A 17,923-nucleotide genomic window follows, 5' to 3' on the forward strand; every position below is an offset into this window, starting at 1 on the left:
TGGTCACAAGAGCTTCAGTAGTAGAACAAAGTTGCGACAAAAAAATAGAGACATCAATCCTAACAATTTAGTAGAAAAAGGTTTATAGTTGTGATTGCGTAATATGAAGTTCTAAACAACACAAAAAGAAATTGCATGGCAAGACAGAAAGAGTGGACTTTCCCACGTGTCGGATAGCTATGAGTTAGTGGGAAACATTTATGTAAAAATTTAAATTCATCATCCCATGTTTTTGTTTAATGGTACATGTATGATGATATGGTATTTTAAAACACTACTGTAATGCTGGATGTAGAATCAAAACTGCGCATGTTTGGAGAGGTCTTGCTAGCTATCTTTCATTTGTCAAGCTAATATGATAATCAAATAAAAAACGAGAGGAGAAAGTAGTGTTTATGTGGATTCAGTTTTGCTCACCCACACTCTTTGGTGTCATGTTACCATCCTATGAAATCTTGCCACATCAACACAAAATTAACCATGGTTAATTGTAATTAAAAAGCTTATTAATTAAATCTTATCGACGGTGGCTTTGTCGACGCGGAGACTGAGGACAGTGAAGGCAGGTGTGATGATGTTGAGGAGGCCGATGCGGTTGAAAGCGGGGATCACAAAGAGAGTGGTGGGTGTGGAGGACGCGATAGAGGGTTCAGAGTCGTCGTTGGAGTTGAAGTTTTCCACAGTGACGGAGGAGGTGGTGGCGCAAAGAGGTTTGGAGGCATTGGTTAGGGTGTAGGAGACGGGGGAGGACAATGGTCGGCGGAGGGAGTGGAGTGGAGGAGAGGAGGTTTGGTTGTTCGGGGAGAGTGGGGAAGCACGGTGAGGGTAGAATCGACATTGTGGAAATGTGAGAGAGGGATGGGCGAGAATAGGGGGGGGGGGGAAGGAGGGTGAGGTTTGCAACTATAGGAGTGAGTCTGCAACTATAGGAGTGATAGAGCGTGGGAGTAGGAAAAAGACCAACGACTTTTTACGGATTTCATAGGGTTGTAATATGACCCTAGAGTGGGGGTGAGCAAAACTGAATCATGTTTATGTGCTAGAGTATATATGGGTAATATGGTCATCATGCAACTTTTATTAATCAATCAATAAGGATTTGAGACTCCTAACATTACATTATATGAAAAATGGCTATCCCGCTCGTCTACAGATATGGTTGTAAATGAGCTGAGTTGAGCCAAATACTAGGTTATTAATATTTGACTTGTTTTCATTCGATCGAGCTTGAGTCGACCCAAAATTTAATTTTTGTGCTTCATGTTCAAGCTCGGCTCGGCTTGAAAAAACTCGAACTGAGGTCGGACTGACTCATTTTATTAGATGAGGCCGAACGCGAATTGAGCGACCTTAAATCATATGAAATTAAAATTTTAAAATTTAGATATTAAAACGAAAAATTTAAAATTTAATGTCATAGTATCACACAAAATCCCCTTTATTTGTAATAAATTAAAAATAATAAATCAAACTCGTTATTAAACTTAAAGTTTTTAGCTAATTATTTTAAAACAAAGTCTTTCAGTTCTTTCGAATTAATATTATATTTTTAATATTATTTCTTATATAAAAATTATACTTTATATATACTATAAAAGTTAATAAGTTAAGTTTTATTTATTAACGAGCCGAGCTTTTAACAAGCTCAACTAGCTCGCGAGCTAAACGAGTCGAAGAAGCCGAATACTTATTATTCAAGCTCGGCTTATTTTTAAGGTCGGACTTAATATTAAGCTTAAACTCGACTCATTTAACTTTACAAGCTTGTGCCGAATTAGCTATGTAACAACCCAAAAATTTCGAGTATAAAAACTCAAAATTTCAAAGTCGTGAAACACCAAACAATCTCAACGAATCGAAATCATTTAAAATGTCACATCGGATCATCTCTGAGTTCAAAATATAACTCAGTCAAACCGATTATTACAAACCAAATTATAATTCAACATTATAATAAATGGAAATGTATAATCCTCACAACAACCTCACAAGATAGTCACACAAAATCCCCACACAAGCTGGAGATAAATAACTTCAAGTCCTCTAAGCGGTCCGTCAATTCCCGCTAATCCACACCTGCGGAGTTATCCACTACACCATCAAATTGGTGCACCGGGATTATAAACACAAACCCGGTAAGCTTTACAGCTCGTATGAGTAAAATGAAAATATAACTCGCATATCAATATATATGAAAATTCACAAATCAAACAAATATAAATGCACTCATGAGTCAATGGACGGCCCATCTGGTTGTCCCAAAGAAATATGAAATGAAGCGCTCACGAGAAATTAAGTAACCCTTCTGGTTACCCAAATGCATTTATAATACGGGTACTAAAGAACGCTGGTACACATCTGTTACCCCTCTCGTAGTACACCGCCGATATTGGGCAACCACCCGCTACCCAACATCTAAAAATATGAGTACTCATGAGCAGATAACCACCCGTTACCTCACATGCAGTACTCCGGCAGACAGACTAGAGCTCTAACTGTATCGTAACTTTCGCCCGGCCAAAGGCTAGGTTCCGACTTGCCAAACACGTACAATAATCTCACATCATATTGTACAAAATCAAGTCCGAAGACAAATCAACATTTTTACAATCTCCATGTTAAAATCACGTACAATAATCTCACATCATATTGTACAAAAATCAAGTCCGAAGACAAATCAACATTTTAACAATCTCCATGTTAAAATCACGTACAATAATCTCACATCATATTGTACCAAAAATCAAGTCCGAAGATAAATCAACATTTTAACAATCTCCATGTTAAAATCACGTACAATAATCTCACATCATATTGTACAAATCAAAATCACATGCTCAATATATAAATCTCGTCATCAAAATGACATAATCACGATAAAGTCATAACAGTATATTATATAGCAAACTATATATATATGTACATATTTACCATTTAAACAATATATATATAATCCACTATATCATATACATGTCTTATTCCATAAACACATCCGAAGACAAAAACTCATTTGAAGACAAAACTCATCCGAAGACAAAACTCATTCGAAAACAAAACTCGTCCGAAGACAAAACGTTTTAACAAACTCCATGTTAAAATCACGTACAATAATCACACCTCATATTTTACAAATTAAATCACATGCTCGTCATATAATTCTCGTTATCGAAATGACCAATTCCAATGAATTCATAACAGTATATAATATAGCAAACTATATATATATATATATGTACTTATTACCATTTATACAATATATAGGTAATCCACTATATCGTATACATGTCGTATTTCAATATTTAAAACTATTGCAAAAATCTTGAAATCACCGCAATGGTAGATTCGTAAATATGTGAGATTTTACTCACCTTATTTCCTGCGTGCAACTTCCACGACCCTGAAAGTAATTTCTTCACTCGTTTCGTCAGTCACCTAATAGCACGATAAATGCTTAGAAAATGATACTTAAAATATCATGTGACGATTTCAGCACAGCTAAATGTTGTTCATAAAACATTGTTCACAGAACACTGTTCATGTATACTAATCAATGTTTTTACTAAACCACTGTTCACATAAATTCGGCACTATTCACAAATCCTTGAAATTGAAATTCTTGATTCAGGTACTTACACTTCGATTTGGCTCGATTCCTTTTGTGGGAATGTTGCTGAGACTGAGACAAGCAAAACCCCCCAAGAATCTCGAGCTATGGTGGCCGAAGGAGGCGGCGCCGACACTGCAGCAACTTCCGGCGGTTGCTGCACCGTGTGTGGTTGTCGACGGAGTGCAAGGTGTAGCCCAAAAGATGGAGATCGTTGAGCCCGTCATTTTGATAGGTGGCACGACACGAGGCGACGTCGGATGGTGGAGAAATCGGCCCGAGAAGATTTTTGGGTCGGCTGAACAGTACCCGAGTTGATTTTTTTAGAAAAAAACTAATTTTTTTGATTTCTAATCTCCTTTCATTCCTTTTATACTATTTCTAAAATCGGAAACGAACTTCCGACGTTAATAACTTTTACGTCCGATGTCCGATTTGAACGCGTCACACGTCCACGCACTCGTATCGACGAGCTCTACGACTTTCGTGAAGAAAGTTTTCACAAACGATCGACGGAGTAAAGTCGATGTTCACGTCTCGGAAACGTAATGTTTTTCTAAATAAACGTTCCGTTAACGTTTCCGATTTCAATTTCCGACTTCGCAAGGCGGCACAAACACGTTTAATGAATTTCACATACTTTATAAATTCAAAAGTGATCCAAAAATCATTCCGAAAAATCGGGTTATTACAAGCTAAAAACAAGCCGAATACGAGCAGTTCGAGCCTACTTACAGCCCTACATGCGGAACTATTTTAACGGGACAAAAAGGGACAAAATGATATCAGCCCTATGATTTCCTCAATTTAGATCCAAAGGCTATAAATTATTACCTTTATAAAATGAAGAAAACATATATAATTGTACTTCTGTTCATCGTTCCTAACCCAGATCTCTAACTCATGATACTCATCTCATCTTCTCCTCCTTCATTTAAACATATTGAAATTTGGATATATGTAATGAACCCATGAAGCAAAATTATTCCCCAGAAACACAAGGTTACAAACACCAGTAAAATCTACTGTCAGAGTTTATAAAAGAGAATTTAACCACCACCCCTAAAACTTGCCGCTGCAACCCCCATTGTCGGCTTACCCCTCGCAGAAAAAAATATGCACCGATAATGAAATAATGGAAGAGATCATGAGATCATCTTTTTGGATCTGCTCCAAATCTGAAGCATCGAGTCATGACCTCAATGAATCAGACCAAAATTTGAACATTATCAACTGGGAAATTTGTAGATTAGAAAAGAATGAATTGAGTTTTGGGTCTTTCCGGCAGATATGTGGGTTTTGGGTCCATTTGATCTTTAGATGATTATTTTCCGGCAAGGTGGGGTGTTTGTATGGGCGGTGCGGATGGGTTTTCGCCGTTAACTGGGCTTGGTGTTCTTCATGTTCTTCGTGTTCTTCGTGTTCTTCATATTCTTCAAACTTGTTCTTGCGAGGTTCGTAGGATAGATCTGACTTTACTTTTTGACTTCTAGTTTTAGGTTGTTCGCCTTTGACTTCGGTGTTGCTTGCTGCGGCGTAATGTCTAGGATAATTATACTAACTGATAGCGATTCCGCGTCTGCAGAAGGAAGTTGGTCCGCGTCGTCATCCGCTTGGTCGTGGACAAGTGAATTAGAGACCAACTACTTGGACTTGGTGCGGCGTAGTGGTGGAAACGATTTGCATCGCGAAGATCGTTCTACTGTCTTTGCTAGGGTGTTAGCGAACTGGGATACGAGTGAGTCGTCAAGCACCATGGAGTCGCAACGTGAAGAGACTGGAGAAAGTGAAGGAGTATCTGAGCGTATTATAAGTGCTTCGGGGACTAGCACTTCAGGCCCAACGCTGAGCCCAGCGCCTGTAAGGCGCTGGTTAGATGGTGGTGTGCAGAGGTCGGAAGTGGAGGAGGCATATGGAGCCGACTCTGCCGCAGTGAGTGGTTATGTCGAGGAATTTAAGTTACCTGGGACTATCCTCGCCCGTGCGATTCGGCGTGATGAATTTGGTTCAATGTTGCCAAACGGGCATGCGTTGGTGAGCCCCTCCGTATTACGACTTGGGGTGGAGTTGCCGTTAGACCCTCGTCTGCAATGTCTTGTGGCGGAGTTCGGCTTGGCCTTTGGCCAGGTGAGTTATAACATGTGGCGGGTTCTTCTCGGTCTCTGTTCATTATTCTACCTGTCGGGGTGTTCGGCTCCTACTGCGGCGGAGGTTCTCCATTTCTTCAAAGTGGATTACAACCAGCGTAATGGTAATGGGGGGACCGCGCGGTTTGTGAGGCGGGATGAGCGCAGTGAGTACCAGGTTTTAGAGAACTGGCCCACCTCGGAGGCGAACTGGAGAAAGAACAGCTTCGTGGTGGAGGACGGGTGGGAGTATGGGCGCATTAACGGGGTGGAGTACATCCCAAGAAAACGTATTCCCTCGCGGTTCCGGGCTATTAACTGTAGGTTTCAATGCTTTACTAACTTTTGTTACTACGGAATGATTGTTTGCTGATGCTACCTTCGCTCTGTTTTTGTTTATGTAGCTGGAAGGAGATTGGTTTTGTCCGAGCGAGAGGTTGAACGGGTGAATCGTGTAACTTATCTTTGGAGGTGTCAAGGTGAAGACTTGGTTCACGATTTAAAGGTATTGACGAACCCGTACCTCCTGTTCGAGCAAGGATTACTCCGCCGTCATCGTAAGTAGAAGTGCTCTGTTTTTTTTTTTTTTTTTTTTTTTTTTGTGGCGTATTAATCTGTTGTTATATGTGCAGCTACTACACTCTCGGTGAACAGGAATTTCGAAAAGTCAGAGCGCGTCTGCTACGCCCGGTTTCTGCAGCAGGAAGATCCTGACGTTACGCCGGATACTGAAGGGCTAGCTATCACGATGTTGCGACGCGTCATGTCTAAGAAGGCGGCAGCCTCTACAAAGAAAGTAAACGTCGCAGCGCAGCGAGTCGAGGATTCGTCCGCGGTTGTGGACCTGTCCATTCCCCTGCACGCGAACCTGCCGAATGAGCAGGGATTACCACGCCGCAGTGATGCGGAAGGAGTTGGCCGTATCGATGCCGATCCGCATCTGGCTGATCCGGCGGTGTCGCTTGAGACTGGTAGGAAGAAGAAGCCGCAGAAGGCGAGCGCGTCTTCGAAAAGAGCAAAGTCATCTGCTGCCCCCGAGGATGTGGAGGATGCGGCAGTGGAGGCTCCGCCTCCTAAAAGACAGAGGACTACGCAGCTGGCGCCACTCACCTTCACGGAGTCTCGGGTTTTCGAGGATCTGTCCGCCTTGGACCGCAGTCCTCTGAGCCAGCTAGGAACTCCGGAACTGGAGAAGCTGGTGTTGTTAAGCCAGCGCGCCGGGCTCGGGGGTTTGAGGCGACCTGAAGGATCTGGTCTGGACCTGCGGAGTCCCCTCGGTCTTGCTGCCACGAGGGCAGCGAAGATGGTTTTTAATTTGCTTGATGCGGAGCGGGATGCTCTGGAGGCACAGCGCCACCTCGCCGAAGTGGTTGAACGAGACAGCACCCGTGAGACAAGGGTGTTGCTGCTGGAAAATGACTTGGCCAATGCTAGGGCCAAGTTGGAAAATGCGGCGAACCTCCAGGAGGACCTTCGGCAGGAGGTTGCCCGTCGAGAGGTAGCGGAGTCACTTGCCCGAGAAGCGGCGGCGGAGAGGGATGCGGCGCAGTCTGCCCTTGCGGATGCAGAGGAGCTTGTTAGGAGGATGAGCGAGGAGGCAGAAGCTGAGAAGGCCCGCGTAGCAGAGGAGGCTGCGTCTAGCGCCGTGACTGCCTTCAAATCATCTATGGAGATGACTAAGTACTTGGAAGGGTACTATGTCACGGCTGTGGGTGACATGATAGCGCAGTTCCAGGAGCTGGAGATGCTGGATCCTGCGGACTACGAGGTCCGTCTGTCGGAGAAGGGTTTGGAACCGCCGCCCATGCCACATGAAGTGACTCCGCCCTTTTCGCAGCCTACTTCTACTGCGGAGGCTGAAGGTGGTAAGGAAATTTCTAACTCTTCTTCGTCTGGTTTTTCTTGTGATAATGACAGGTCTGATTCTAATCCGGAGACTCCCTCTCCTACTCCTCCTTGTCAGAGCATCAGGATGCACAACCGCCGCAAGGCGAATCGGGGGAAGCGGCGGGGCTAGAAGCTGCGAGTACCGACGATGCGGTCTGAGCAATGCTGGCGTACTAAGTTGCGGGGGAGGAGTAGGATAGGGTGATAAGATCGTTGTAATGCGTCCCCTGTCGCCGTAGTCTTTATGTTTCTGTAATTTTTGTAACGGCCTTTGTGCCGAACTTGCTATCTTTTGATGAATAGAAGTTCTTTTGACCCGTGTTTTTTTTATATTATTGCCGTAGTAATATTGTGATTGTTGTTTTGTGCTTTTGGCTGTATGCTTAATTCTATCTTCGTTGTGCGCACAATGAAATTGTCTGTCGAAGGAATTTAATTGCCATAGTACGCTAGCGTAGTAAGGATCAATGGTTTGAAAAATTCCTCATTTCATTGATAGCCTGGCCGTAGCCATTTTGTACAAAGATAGCTAAAGCAGCGCGCCAAAAGCACTCAAACAGTTGGTCCTTGTGCTACGGATGGACTCTTACTTGTAATAGTACTTGAGTTGTTCCATGTTCCAAGGATGGGCTAATTTTTCTCCGTACTTGTCTTCTAGGCAGTACGTGTTTGGGGCTATGATTTGGACGACTTTATATGGTCCATCCCATTTCGGGCGTAGTCCAGTGACCTTTGTTTGGATCTTCTTTAGAACCCAGTCGCCTACTTGTAGTGTCCTGCTTTTGACCCTCGAGTTATAGAAGCGTGCCACGCGCTGTTTGTTCTGGATGTTATGGCGATGCGCTGTGATGCGTTTCTCTTCCAAGAGATCTTTATCAAGGTGTATACTGTCCGAATTGGTTTCGGGGTCAAATAGTGAAACCCGTTGTGTTGGCTGAATTACTTCGATGGGTAGAACTGCTTCCGTGCCATACATTAAGCAAAAAGGAGTTTCGCCTGTGGCTTCTGTTGGTGTGGTACGGATTGCCCATACTACCTCGTCAAGTTTTTCTGGCCAAAGTCCTTTAGCTTCACCCAGCTTTTTCCGAAGAAGGCTTTTAATCAATTTGTTGGCGGCTTCTACTTGCCCATTGGTTTTTGGATGTGCTACGGATGCGAATTTGAGCTTAGTTCCTCTTGCCTTGCACCAGGTGATGAGGTACTCGTTGTTGAACTGCGTGCCGTTATCTGTGATGATAGACTCCGGCGTACCGTGGCGGTAGAAGATGTTGCGTTGCAGGAAGTTTTGAACCTTCTCGGTTGTTATGGCCGTCAGGGGCGCAGCTTCAATCCATTTGGAATGATAATCGATACATACAATGACCCATTTGAATTGACATTTCCCGACGGGTAATGGGCCAATCAGATCCATTCCCCAAAGGCAGTTGATCCACGGGCTGACTATGTAGGATAGTGGTTCGGAGGGTAGGCGTGGTATGGGTCCATGGATTTGACATTTGTGGCAAGACCTGGCGAGCTCCTGTGCATCGGAGGCTAATGTGGGCCAATAATATCCTGTGCGGAGTGTTTTTGCGGCCAATGCGCGGCTGCCGTAATGGTTGCCACAATCACCGCTGTGGATTTCGTTCAAGATCTGCTTGCCTTCTTTGGTTGTGACGCACTTGAGGTCAGCATTCAGCAGACCTTGGCGATAGAGTGTGTTGTTCCGCAGGTAATATCTTACCGCCCGTCTCCTTAGTTGTTTTGCCATGGTCTCGTCCTCTGGTAGTTTGCCGTTGCACTTGAATGCTACTATCTCATCCATCCATGAGGCTTGGTCGCGCTCTATCTGGTGTTGGCATAGGCTTATGCCCGCCATAATCAGCACAACTACCAGCGCATTAAAGCTAACGTATAGCACAATCCTACAACACTAACAGCAAGTCAGCCGCGCTAACTACACAACGGGCCTCCCCACGGCCCAAACCGACTACGGACGTGCCCTCACGCGCATCTCAAAGAAGGCTCCAGAGAGCACCTTAATCGGACGTCGTCCCACATCGAATGGCAAGTAAACGATCCACTTCAACTCAACAATAAAAGGTCAAACTCTTGACCTTACAAGGTAAGTACACTGAACTTCCTACCATCACTCTGCACAAATTATCATTACCCTGACTTGAGCGTCGGAGAGTCGAAGACCACGCCGCCGTGGTCTCTGCTCTAACGACGTGTGTTACCTGTGACAGAGAAGTGACCAGGAGTACGGCGTACTACATACGCGGGAAGCACGGCGTACTGAATCAAGTATAATCACAGCATCAACATTGGCGCCGTCTGTGGGAAACCGCAACAAAAAGTCAAACAAAAAAAAAAACATCCCATGCAACACCTAGCCAAACAACTACACTTCGACATGAGCACTACGAATCCGTCCCCCTCTACTCCGGCAGGTGGTCACATCGGAGACGTCACAGACCTTAGCCTCAACCACCCTCTACCCTCCGCCAACGACCCTTTCATCCTCACACCCACACCCGGAACAGTCGTTAGTACCAATGCGACTACAGATCCGGCAACCGCCGCAAGAATGGAAAGCATGGCTCGCGACCTAGCCGAGTGCCAGCAGCGCGAGGTACTGGAACGTGAGAAAGCAGCAGCTCTCCAGAGCGAACTTGACAGGATACGGACACAGCTTGAACGGGCTGAGCGCAGTCATTTACATGAGGAGTCAAATCGCGAGGGCAGCGCGCAAACAAGAGGACGAGAACAAGTTCGCTTAAGTATCAGCTTGACCCCCTCCGAACTCGCCAAGAAACGGCCACCATCACCACGGCGTATCCATAACCGTGAGGAAGGAAGCACAAGCGTCACCTCTCGCTCCAGACCCCCCACAGCTGCTCACAACAGCGAGTCTGCCACGCTAGCCCTGATCTTGCAGCGGCTAACAGCGATAGAATAACGGGATGCCAATCCACGGTGCCAACCAGTGTTCGCCGCCAGGCCAGGCCCATTCACTACGAGGATAATGAACACCGTGCGTCCTTCTCAATCCAAGAGCCCAAAAATCACGCCGTACACAGGTGAAGGCGATCCATTCCGGCACATTGATAACTTCAAAAAAGTCACTGCCAGTAGAGAATTCGACGACGCCACCTTATGCCACCTATTCAGCGAAACCTTAGATGGGGATGCCATGAATTGGTTCTTTGAACAACCAGCGAACTCCATGGATTCCTTCGCGCAGTTAACCACAGCATTTCTGAATCGGTTTATACTCATGGCCGGGGCCGCCCACACAACTGACGGCCTATTTCAAGTAAAACAAGAGAGCAGGGAAACATTGGGCACCTTCGTCATGCGATGGCAGACGGCAGCATCCAGATGCCGGAACCTGAACAAAACGCTCGCCCTGGCTGCTTTTAAGGAAGGACTACGGTCAGAGAACTTCTTGTTCCACATTAATGTGGACCCTCGAATGCGCGGCGCCACATACGATGACATCATGACTGAAGCAGTACGATACGCTCAGGCAGAATACGTCACATACGGAGAGAAGCGAACCCCAGTACCATCAGACAAAACTACTACGCCGCAGACATCTGTACACACAGTCCCCCTCCAGCGCGAGCTCTTCCCAAACATAGCAGACCATAGCAAAGGCAGGAAGAGAGAGTGGCATCAAGCCAATCACCGTGATGCGCGTAACAACGATCGGCACAGGGGCCGGGACAGGAACAGAAGACTTGACCAGGAACGTCGCGACAACAGAGACCCCCGCCAAGTTAACGCGATGGGACGCCGTAGTGACCACACACTGCCTAGGGAAGAGACCCTGGAGGACTTTTTTCACGCACATCAGGACACGTTGAGGAAACCAGCAAGACCGCTACGCCCCCAAACCGAAGCGGAAACTGGTAAATGGTGCAGATTCCACGAAAATGGAAGTCATAACACGAACGATTGCCGCACCCTCCGCATATTAAGAACCAATGGCGACACGGGAATTCGCCCGGCGCAACAGAGGGTACAACAGAATGTGGTTGCCGCAGTCGAGACCCTACGCCGCATCAACGTTATAGAGGGAGGAGCCCCGAAGACCAACTTGTCCAACCGAGCAAAAAAGCGCCTCGACCGCAATAATCACCCAAGACAGGTGTATGCCATCACAGGAGGAAACGTTAAACGACAGAAAGAAGGATGGAAACCGATCACCTTCACTGAGGACGAGGAAATTGGCATCTCCTTACCCAATGACGACGCTTTCCTCATAGACGCAATCCTGGGCGGACAATGGGATGTAGGGAAGATGATGATCGACACGGGATCTGCAGTCAACGTCCTATTTAAGGGCTGCTACGAAAAAATGGAGCGTAGCGGCAAGAAATTGGTACAAGACCACGAACCGCTAGTCAGCTTCTCTGGTGACATAACCCAACCCCTAGGTTCGGATTATATGACGGTGTGTATTGGGACTGCACCATGCACAGTTTGCGTCGAAGCTGAATTCATCATAGTCGATGCCTACAGCTCATACAACGGGATCATCGGCCGACCTACACTTAACCGGATGAGAACCTTTATCGCAGGACACATGATGATCATAAAATTCCCAACTCCGCACGGAACAGGACAGGTCCGGGGTTCACAGTCCGTGGCAAAAGATTGCCAGACACGTGCAATTCGACAAACGCGCAACCGACACGAAATCCTGGCAGTACACGCCACAGTAAACTTAACTGACAAAGTTGTCGACGCACGAGATGACGAAACGTCGAAGGGAAAGAGCAAGCAGAAAGCTACGCCATACGAGACAAAAATCCCGGCAAACCCCGAATCCTCATTGAAAAGCATTACGCCATTCGCAAGTCATCCGGAGCGCAGGATCAAAATCGGGGCAACTCTCAATCCCACTGTTGAGAGAGATTTAACAAGTTTCTTGGGCGACAACATGGAAGTCTTCGCATGGTCTTATGAAGACATGCCTGGCATCTCGCCCGACATCATCATGCATGAATTGCACATCAAACCTTCCGCACACCCAATTAAGCAAAAGCGCCGAAGCTTCGACGACGAAAAAAGCACGGCAATACGCCAGGAAGTTGACAAATTAAGAGGCATGAAGTTCGTCCGGGAGGTACAGTACCCTGAGTGGATCTCAAACTGTGTTATGGTACGCAAAGCCAACGGTAAATGGCGTATGTGTGTGGATTACAAGAACGTAAACAAAGCATGCCCAAAAGACAGTTTCCCCCTACCCAGAATTGACCAGCTCATCGATGCCACGGCAGGTCACGAGTTGCTCAGTATGATGGACGCCTACTCCGGGTACAATCAGATACGCATGAACCCGGCGGATCAAGAAGCTACGACCTTCGTCACTGATAGGGGACTGTACTGCTACAACGTAATGCCCTTCGGATTAAAAAATGCGGGTGCTACGTATGTGCGGTGCGTCACACAAATGTTTGACCAACACATCGGTCGGGAAATCGAGGTGTACGTCGATGACATGCTTGCCAAAAGCATAAAAGCAGAAGACCATGTAACCAACCTCCGAACCATCTTCAATGTGCTCAAAAAGTACAAGATGAGATTAAACCCGGAGAAATGTTTTTTCGGCGTAACAACAAGCAAGTTCCTGGGCTACATCGTCAGTCAACGCGGCATAGAGGCGAATCCCGAAAAGATACAGGCCATCCTAGATATGGCGCAGCCAACACTCAAGAAGGATGTAGAAGCCCTCCAAGGCAGGCTCGTGGCATTATCTAGATTCATATCAAGACTGACTGACAAGTGTGAGCCGTTCTTCAGATTGTTGAGACGTTCTAAGAGTAAACTGATCGAATGGACACCAGACTGCCAAGTGGCCTTTCAGGGATTAAAAGATTACCTCGCCGCAGTACCATTACTGTCAACCCCGCAGCCGGGTGAACCCCTGTACCTTTACCTCGCAGTATCCACAACTGCGGTCAGCAGTGCCTTAGTTCGCCGTGATGGAACTAAAGAACTACCAGTTTTTTACGCAGGACGAGCTATGAACGGCCCAGAGACAAGATACCCAACATTGGAGCAATTAGCCCTCGCGCTCATCGTAGCAGCCAGACGACTGCGCCACTATTTCCAAGCTCACAGCATCCACGTACTCACAAATCAACCTCTCAAACAAGTACTACAGAATCCAGAACACTCCGGGCGACTCAGCAAATGGGCTATCGAGCTGACAGAATTCGACATCGAATACAGGCCACGACCCGCCATAAAAGGACAGGCTGTAGCCGATTTCATAGCAGAAATGATTCCCCGAGATACGGCGGAAGTGGAACCAGATAATGTCATCAACCCCGTCAGTATTTCACCATGGAATTTGCACGTAGATGGCTCTAGCTGCGCAAAATCTAGCGGAGCGGGGATCATCTTGAGCGGACCGGGGGGACTCGAACTCGAGTATGCTTTAAAATTCAACTTTGCTGCCTCCAACAATGTAGCGGAGTACGAAGCACTGATTGCAGGACTACAATTAGCCCTAAGCACGGGCGCCACTAGCATTAATGTGTTCAGTGATTCTCAGCTCGTAGTCAATCAAATCACCGGGTCCTTCACTGCTAAGGATGAGCAACTAGCAGCCTACCTGGCGTATGCCACAACATTATTAAAGCGGTTCGAATTCTACCACATCAATCAAATACCGAGGGCCAACAACGCAAGAGCGGACTCCTTAGCACGACTCGCCACGGCGCAACCCCACCAATGCCACAAGGATACCAGGGTCGAAATTCTCCACCATCCCTCCATTCACCAGACCTTGCAACAGATATGCCAGATAGAGCGCGACCAAGCCTCATGGATGGATGAGATAGTAGCATTCAAGTGCAACGGCAAACTACCAGAGGACGAGACCATGGCAAAACAACTAAGGAGACGGGCGGTAAGATATTACCTGCGGAACAACACACTCTATCGCCAAGGTCTGCTGAATGCTGACCTCAAGTGCGTCACAACCAAAGAAGGCAAGCAGATCTTGAACGAAATCCACAGCGGTGATTGTGGCAACCATTACGGCAGCCGCGCATTGGCCGCAAAAACACTCCGCACAGGATATTATTGGCCCACATTAGCCTCCGATGCACAGGAGCTCGCCAGGTCTTGCCACAAATGTCAAATCCATGGACCCATACCACGCCTACCCTCCGAACCACTATCCTACATAGTCAGCCCGTGGATCAACTGCCTCGATGAGCTGGTCAATTCTGGGTAGGGGGAAACTGTCTTTTGGGCATGCTTTGTTTACGTTCTTGTAATCCACACACATACGCCATTTACCGTTGGCTTTGCGTACCATAACACAGTTTGAGATCCACTCAGGGTACTGTACCTCCCGGACGAACTTCATGCCTCTTAATTTGTCAACTTCCTGGCGTATTGCCGTGCTTTTTTCGTCGTCGAAGCTTCGGCGCTTTTGCTTAATTGGGTGTGCGGAAGGTTTGATGTGCAATTCATGCATGATGATGTCGGGCGAGATGCCAGGCATGTCTTCATAAGACCATGCGAAGACTTCCATGTTGTCGCCCAAGAAACTTGTTAAATCTCTCTCAACAGTGGGATTGAGAGTTGCCCCGATTTTGATCCTGCGCTCCGGATGACTTGCGAATGGCGTAATGCTTTTCAATGAGGATTCGGGGTTTGCCGGGATTTTTGTCTCGTATGGCGTAGCTTTCTGCTTGCTCTTTCCCTTCGACGTTTCGTCATCTCGTGCGTCGACAACTTTGTCAGTTAAGTTTACTGTGGCGTGTACTGCCAGGATTTCGTGTCGGTTGCGCGTTTGTCGAATTGCACGTGTCTGGCAATCTTTTGCCACGGACTGTGAACCCCGGACCTGTCCTGTTCCGTGCGGAGTTGGGAATTTTATGATCATCATGTGTCCTGCGATAAAGGTTCTCATCCGGTTAAGTGTAGGTCGGCCGATGATCCCGTTGTATGAGCTGTAGGCATCGACTATGATGAATTCAGCTTCGACGCAAACTGTGCATGGTGCAGTCCCAATACACACCGTCATATAATCCGAACCTAGGGGTTGGGTTATGTCACCAGAGAAGCTGACTAGCGGTTCGTGGTCTTGTACCAATTTCTTGCCGCTACGCTCCATTTTTTCGTAGCAGCCCTTAAATAGGACGTTGACTGCAGATCCCGTGTCGATCATCATCTTCCCTACATCCCATTGTCCGCCCAGGATTGCGTCTATGAGGAAAGCGTCGTCATTGGGTAAGGAGATGCCAATTTCCTCGTCCTCAGTGAAGGTGATCGGTTTCCATCCTTCTTTCTGTCGTTTAACGTTTCCTCCTGTGATGGCATACACCTGTCTTGGGTGATTATTGCGGTCGAGGCGCTTTTTTGCTCGGTTGGACAAGTTGGTCTTCGGGGCTCCTCCCTCTATAACGTTGATGCGGCGTAGGGTCTCGACTGCGGCAACCACATTCTGTTGTACCCTCTGTTGCGCCGGGCGAATTCCCGTGTCGCCATTGGTTCTTAATATGCGGAGGGTGCGGCAATCGTTCGTGTTATGACTTCCATTTTCGTGGAATCTGCACCATTTACCAGTTTCCGCTTCGGTTTGGGGGCGTAGCGGTCTTGCTGGTTTCCTCAACGTGTCCTGATGTGCGTGAAAAAAGTCCTCCAGGGTCTCTTCCCTAGGCAGTGTGTGGTCACTACGGCGTCCCATCGCGTTAACTTGGCGGGGGTCTCTGTTGTCGCGACGTTCCTGGTCAAGTCTTCTGTTCCTGTCCCGGCCCCTGTGCCGATCGTTGTTACGCGCATCACGGTGATTGGCTTGATGCCACTCTCTCTTCCTGCCTTTGCTATGGTCTGCTATGTTTGGGAAGAGCTCGCGCTGGAGGGGGACTGTGTGTACAGATGTCTGCGGCGTAGTAGTTTTGTCTGATGGTACTGGGGTTCGCTTCTCTCCGTATGTGACGTATTCTGCCTGAGCGTATCGTACTGCTTCAGTCATGATGTCATCGTATGTGGCGCCGCGCATTCGAGGGTCCACATTAATGTGGAACAAGAAGTTCTCTGACCGTAGTCCTTCCTTAAAAGCAGCCAGGGCGAGCGTTTTGTTCAGGTTCCGGCATCTGGATGCTGCCGTCTGCCATCGCATGACGAAGGTGCCCAATGTTTCCCTGCTCTCTTGTTTTACTTGAAATAGGCCGTCAGTTGTGTGGGCGGCCCCGGCCATGAGTATAAACCGATTCAGAAATGCTGTGGTTAACTGCGCGAAGGAATCCATGGAGTTCGCTGGTTGTTCAAAGAACCAATTCATGGCATCCCCATCTAAGGTTTCGCTGAATAGGTGGCATAAGGTGGCGTCGTCGAATTCTCTACTGGCAGTGACTTTTTTGAAGTTATCAATGTGCCGGAATGGATCGCCTTCACCTGTGTACGGCGTGATTTTTGGGCTCTTGGATTGAGAAGGACGCACGGTGTTCATTATCCTCGTAGTGAATGGGCCTGGCCTGGCGGCGAACACTGGTTGGCACCGTGGATTGGCATCCCGTTGTTCTATCGCTGTTAGCCGCTGCAAGATCAGGGCTAGCGTGGCAGACTCGCTGTTGTGAGCAGCTGTGGGGGGTCTGGAGCGAGAGGTGACGCTTGTGCTTCCTTCCTCACGGTTATGGATACGCCGTGGTGATGGTGGCCGTTTCTTGGCGAGTTCGGAGGGGGTCAAGCTGATACTTAAGCGAACTTGTTCTCGTCCTCTTGTTTGCGCGCTGCCCTCGCGATTTGACTCCTCATGTAAATGACTGCGCTCAGCCCGTTCAAGCTGTGTCCGTATCCTGTCAAGTTCGCTCTGGAGAGCTGCTGCTTTCTCACGTTCCAGTACCTCGCGCTGCTGGCACTCGGCTAGGTCGCGAGCCATGCTTTCCATTCTTGCGGCGGTTGCCGGATCTGTAGTCGCATTGGTACTAACGACTGTTCCGGGTGTGGGTGTGAGGATGAAAGGGTCGTTGGCGGAGGGTAGAGGGTGGTTGAGGCTAAGGTCTGTGACGTCTCCGATGTGACCACCTGCCGGAGTAGAGGGGGACGGATTCGTAGTGCTCATGTCGAAGTGTAGTTGTTTGGCTAGGTGTTGCATGGGATGTTTTTTTTTTTGTTTGACTTTTTGTTGCGGTTTCCCACAGACGGCGCCAATGTTGATGCTGTGATTATACTTGATTCAGTACGCCGTGCTTCCCGCGTATGTAGTACGCCGTACTCCTGGTCACTTCTCTGTCACAGGTAACACACGTCGTTAGAGCAGAGACCACGGCGGCGTGGTCTTCGACTCTCCGAC

General features: G+C 47.4%; 3 protein-coding genes across 4 annotated transcripts; 2 read left to right on the plus strand and 1 right to left on the minus strand.

The window, feature by feature from the left end:
- The first annotated feature begins 6,955 nt into the window (after window positions 1-6,955).
- On the plus strand, window positions 6,956-7,819 carry LOC126794063 (uncharacterized). Of its 2 annotated transcripts, none has more exons than XM_050520710.1 (2): window positions 6,956-7,592; window positions 7,694-7,819. In XM_050520710.1, the coding sequence occupies exons 1-2, from the start codon at window positions 7,034-7,036 to the stop codon at window positions 7,774-7,776; spliced, it is 642 nt and encodes a 213-aa protein (XP_050376667.1). In that variant the 5' UTR covers window positions 6,956-7,033; the 3' UTR covers window positions 7,777-7,819. The 2 variants fall into 2 exon arrangements, with proteins under 2 accessions (XP_050376667.1, XP_050376666.1); XM_050520709.1 differs by having other exon boundaries at window positions 6,956-7,595; window positions 7,694-7,801.
- Window positions 7,820-10,624: 2,805 nt separating this feature from the next.
- LOC126795465 (uncharacterized) lies at window positions 10,625-14,714 on the plus strand. Its single transcript, XM_050522301.1, has 2 exons — window positions 10,625-14,564; window positions 14,662-14,714. The coding sequence occupies exons 1-2, from the start codon at window positions 10,625-10,627 to the stop codon at window positions 14,712-14,714; spliced, it is 3,993 nt and encodes a 1,330-aa protein (XP_050378258.1).
- Window positions 14,715-14,794: 80 nt separating this feature from the next.
- Window positions 14,795-17,692, minus strand: LOC126795466 (uncharacterized). Its single transcript, XM_050522302.1, has one exon. It carries the CDS (start codon window positions 17,690-17,692, stop codon window positions 14,795-14,797), a length of 2,898 nt encoding a protein of 965 aa, XP_050378259.1.
- Between the last annotated feature and the right edge of the window lie 231 nt (window positions 17,693-17,923).

Source organism: Argentina anserina, chromosome 5 (genome assembly GCF_933775445.1).
Source record: "Argentina anserina chromosome 5, drPotAnse1.1, whole genome shotgun sequence".
Taxonomy (NCBI): domain Eukaryota; kingdom Viridiplantae; phylum Streptophyta; class Magnoliopsida; order Rosales; family Rosaceae; genus Argentina; species Argentina anserina.

Bases quoted from the DNA above. Each gene is read 5' to 3' on its own strand.
- LOC126794063 (XM_050520709.1), top strand. From the start codon at position 7,034: ATGGTTTTTAATTTGCTTGATGCGGAGCGGGATGCTCTGGAGGCACAG. The intron at 7,596-7,693 runs GTAAGGAAATTT...CCTCCTTGTCAG, and splicing joins TACTGCGGAGGCTGAAGGTG to AGCATCAGGATGCACAACCG.
- LOC126795465 (XM_050522301.1), top strand. From the start codon at position 10,625: ATGAACACCGTGCGTCCTTCTCAATCCAAGAGCCCAAAAATCACGCCG. The intron at 14,565-14,661 runs GTCTGCTGAATG...CCATTACGGCAG, and splicing joins CAACACACTCTATCGCCAAG to CCGCGCATTGGCCGCAAAAA.
- LOC126795466 (XM_050522302.1), bottom strand. From the start codon at position 17,692: ATGAGCACTACGAATCCGTCCCCCTCTACTCCGGCAGGTGGTCACATC.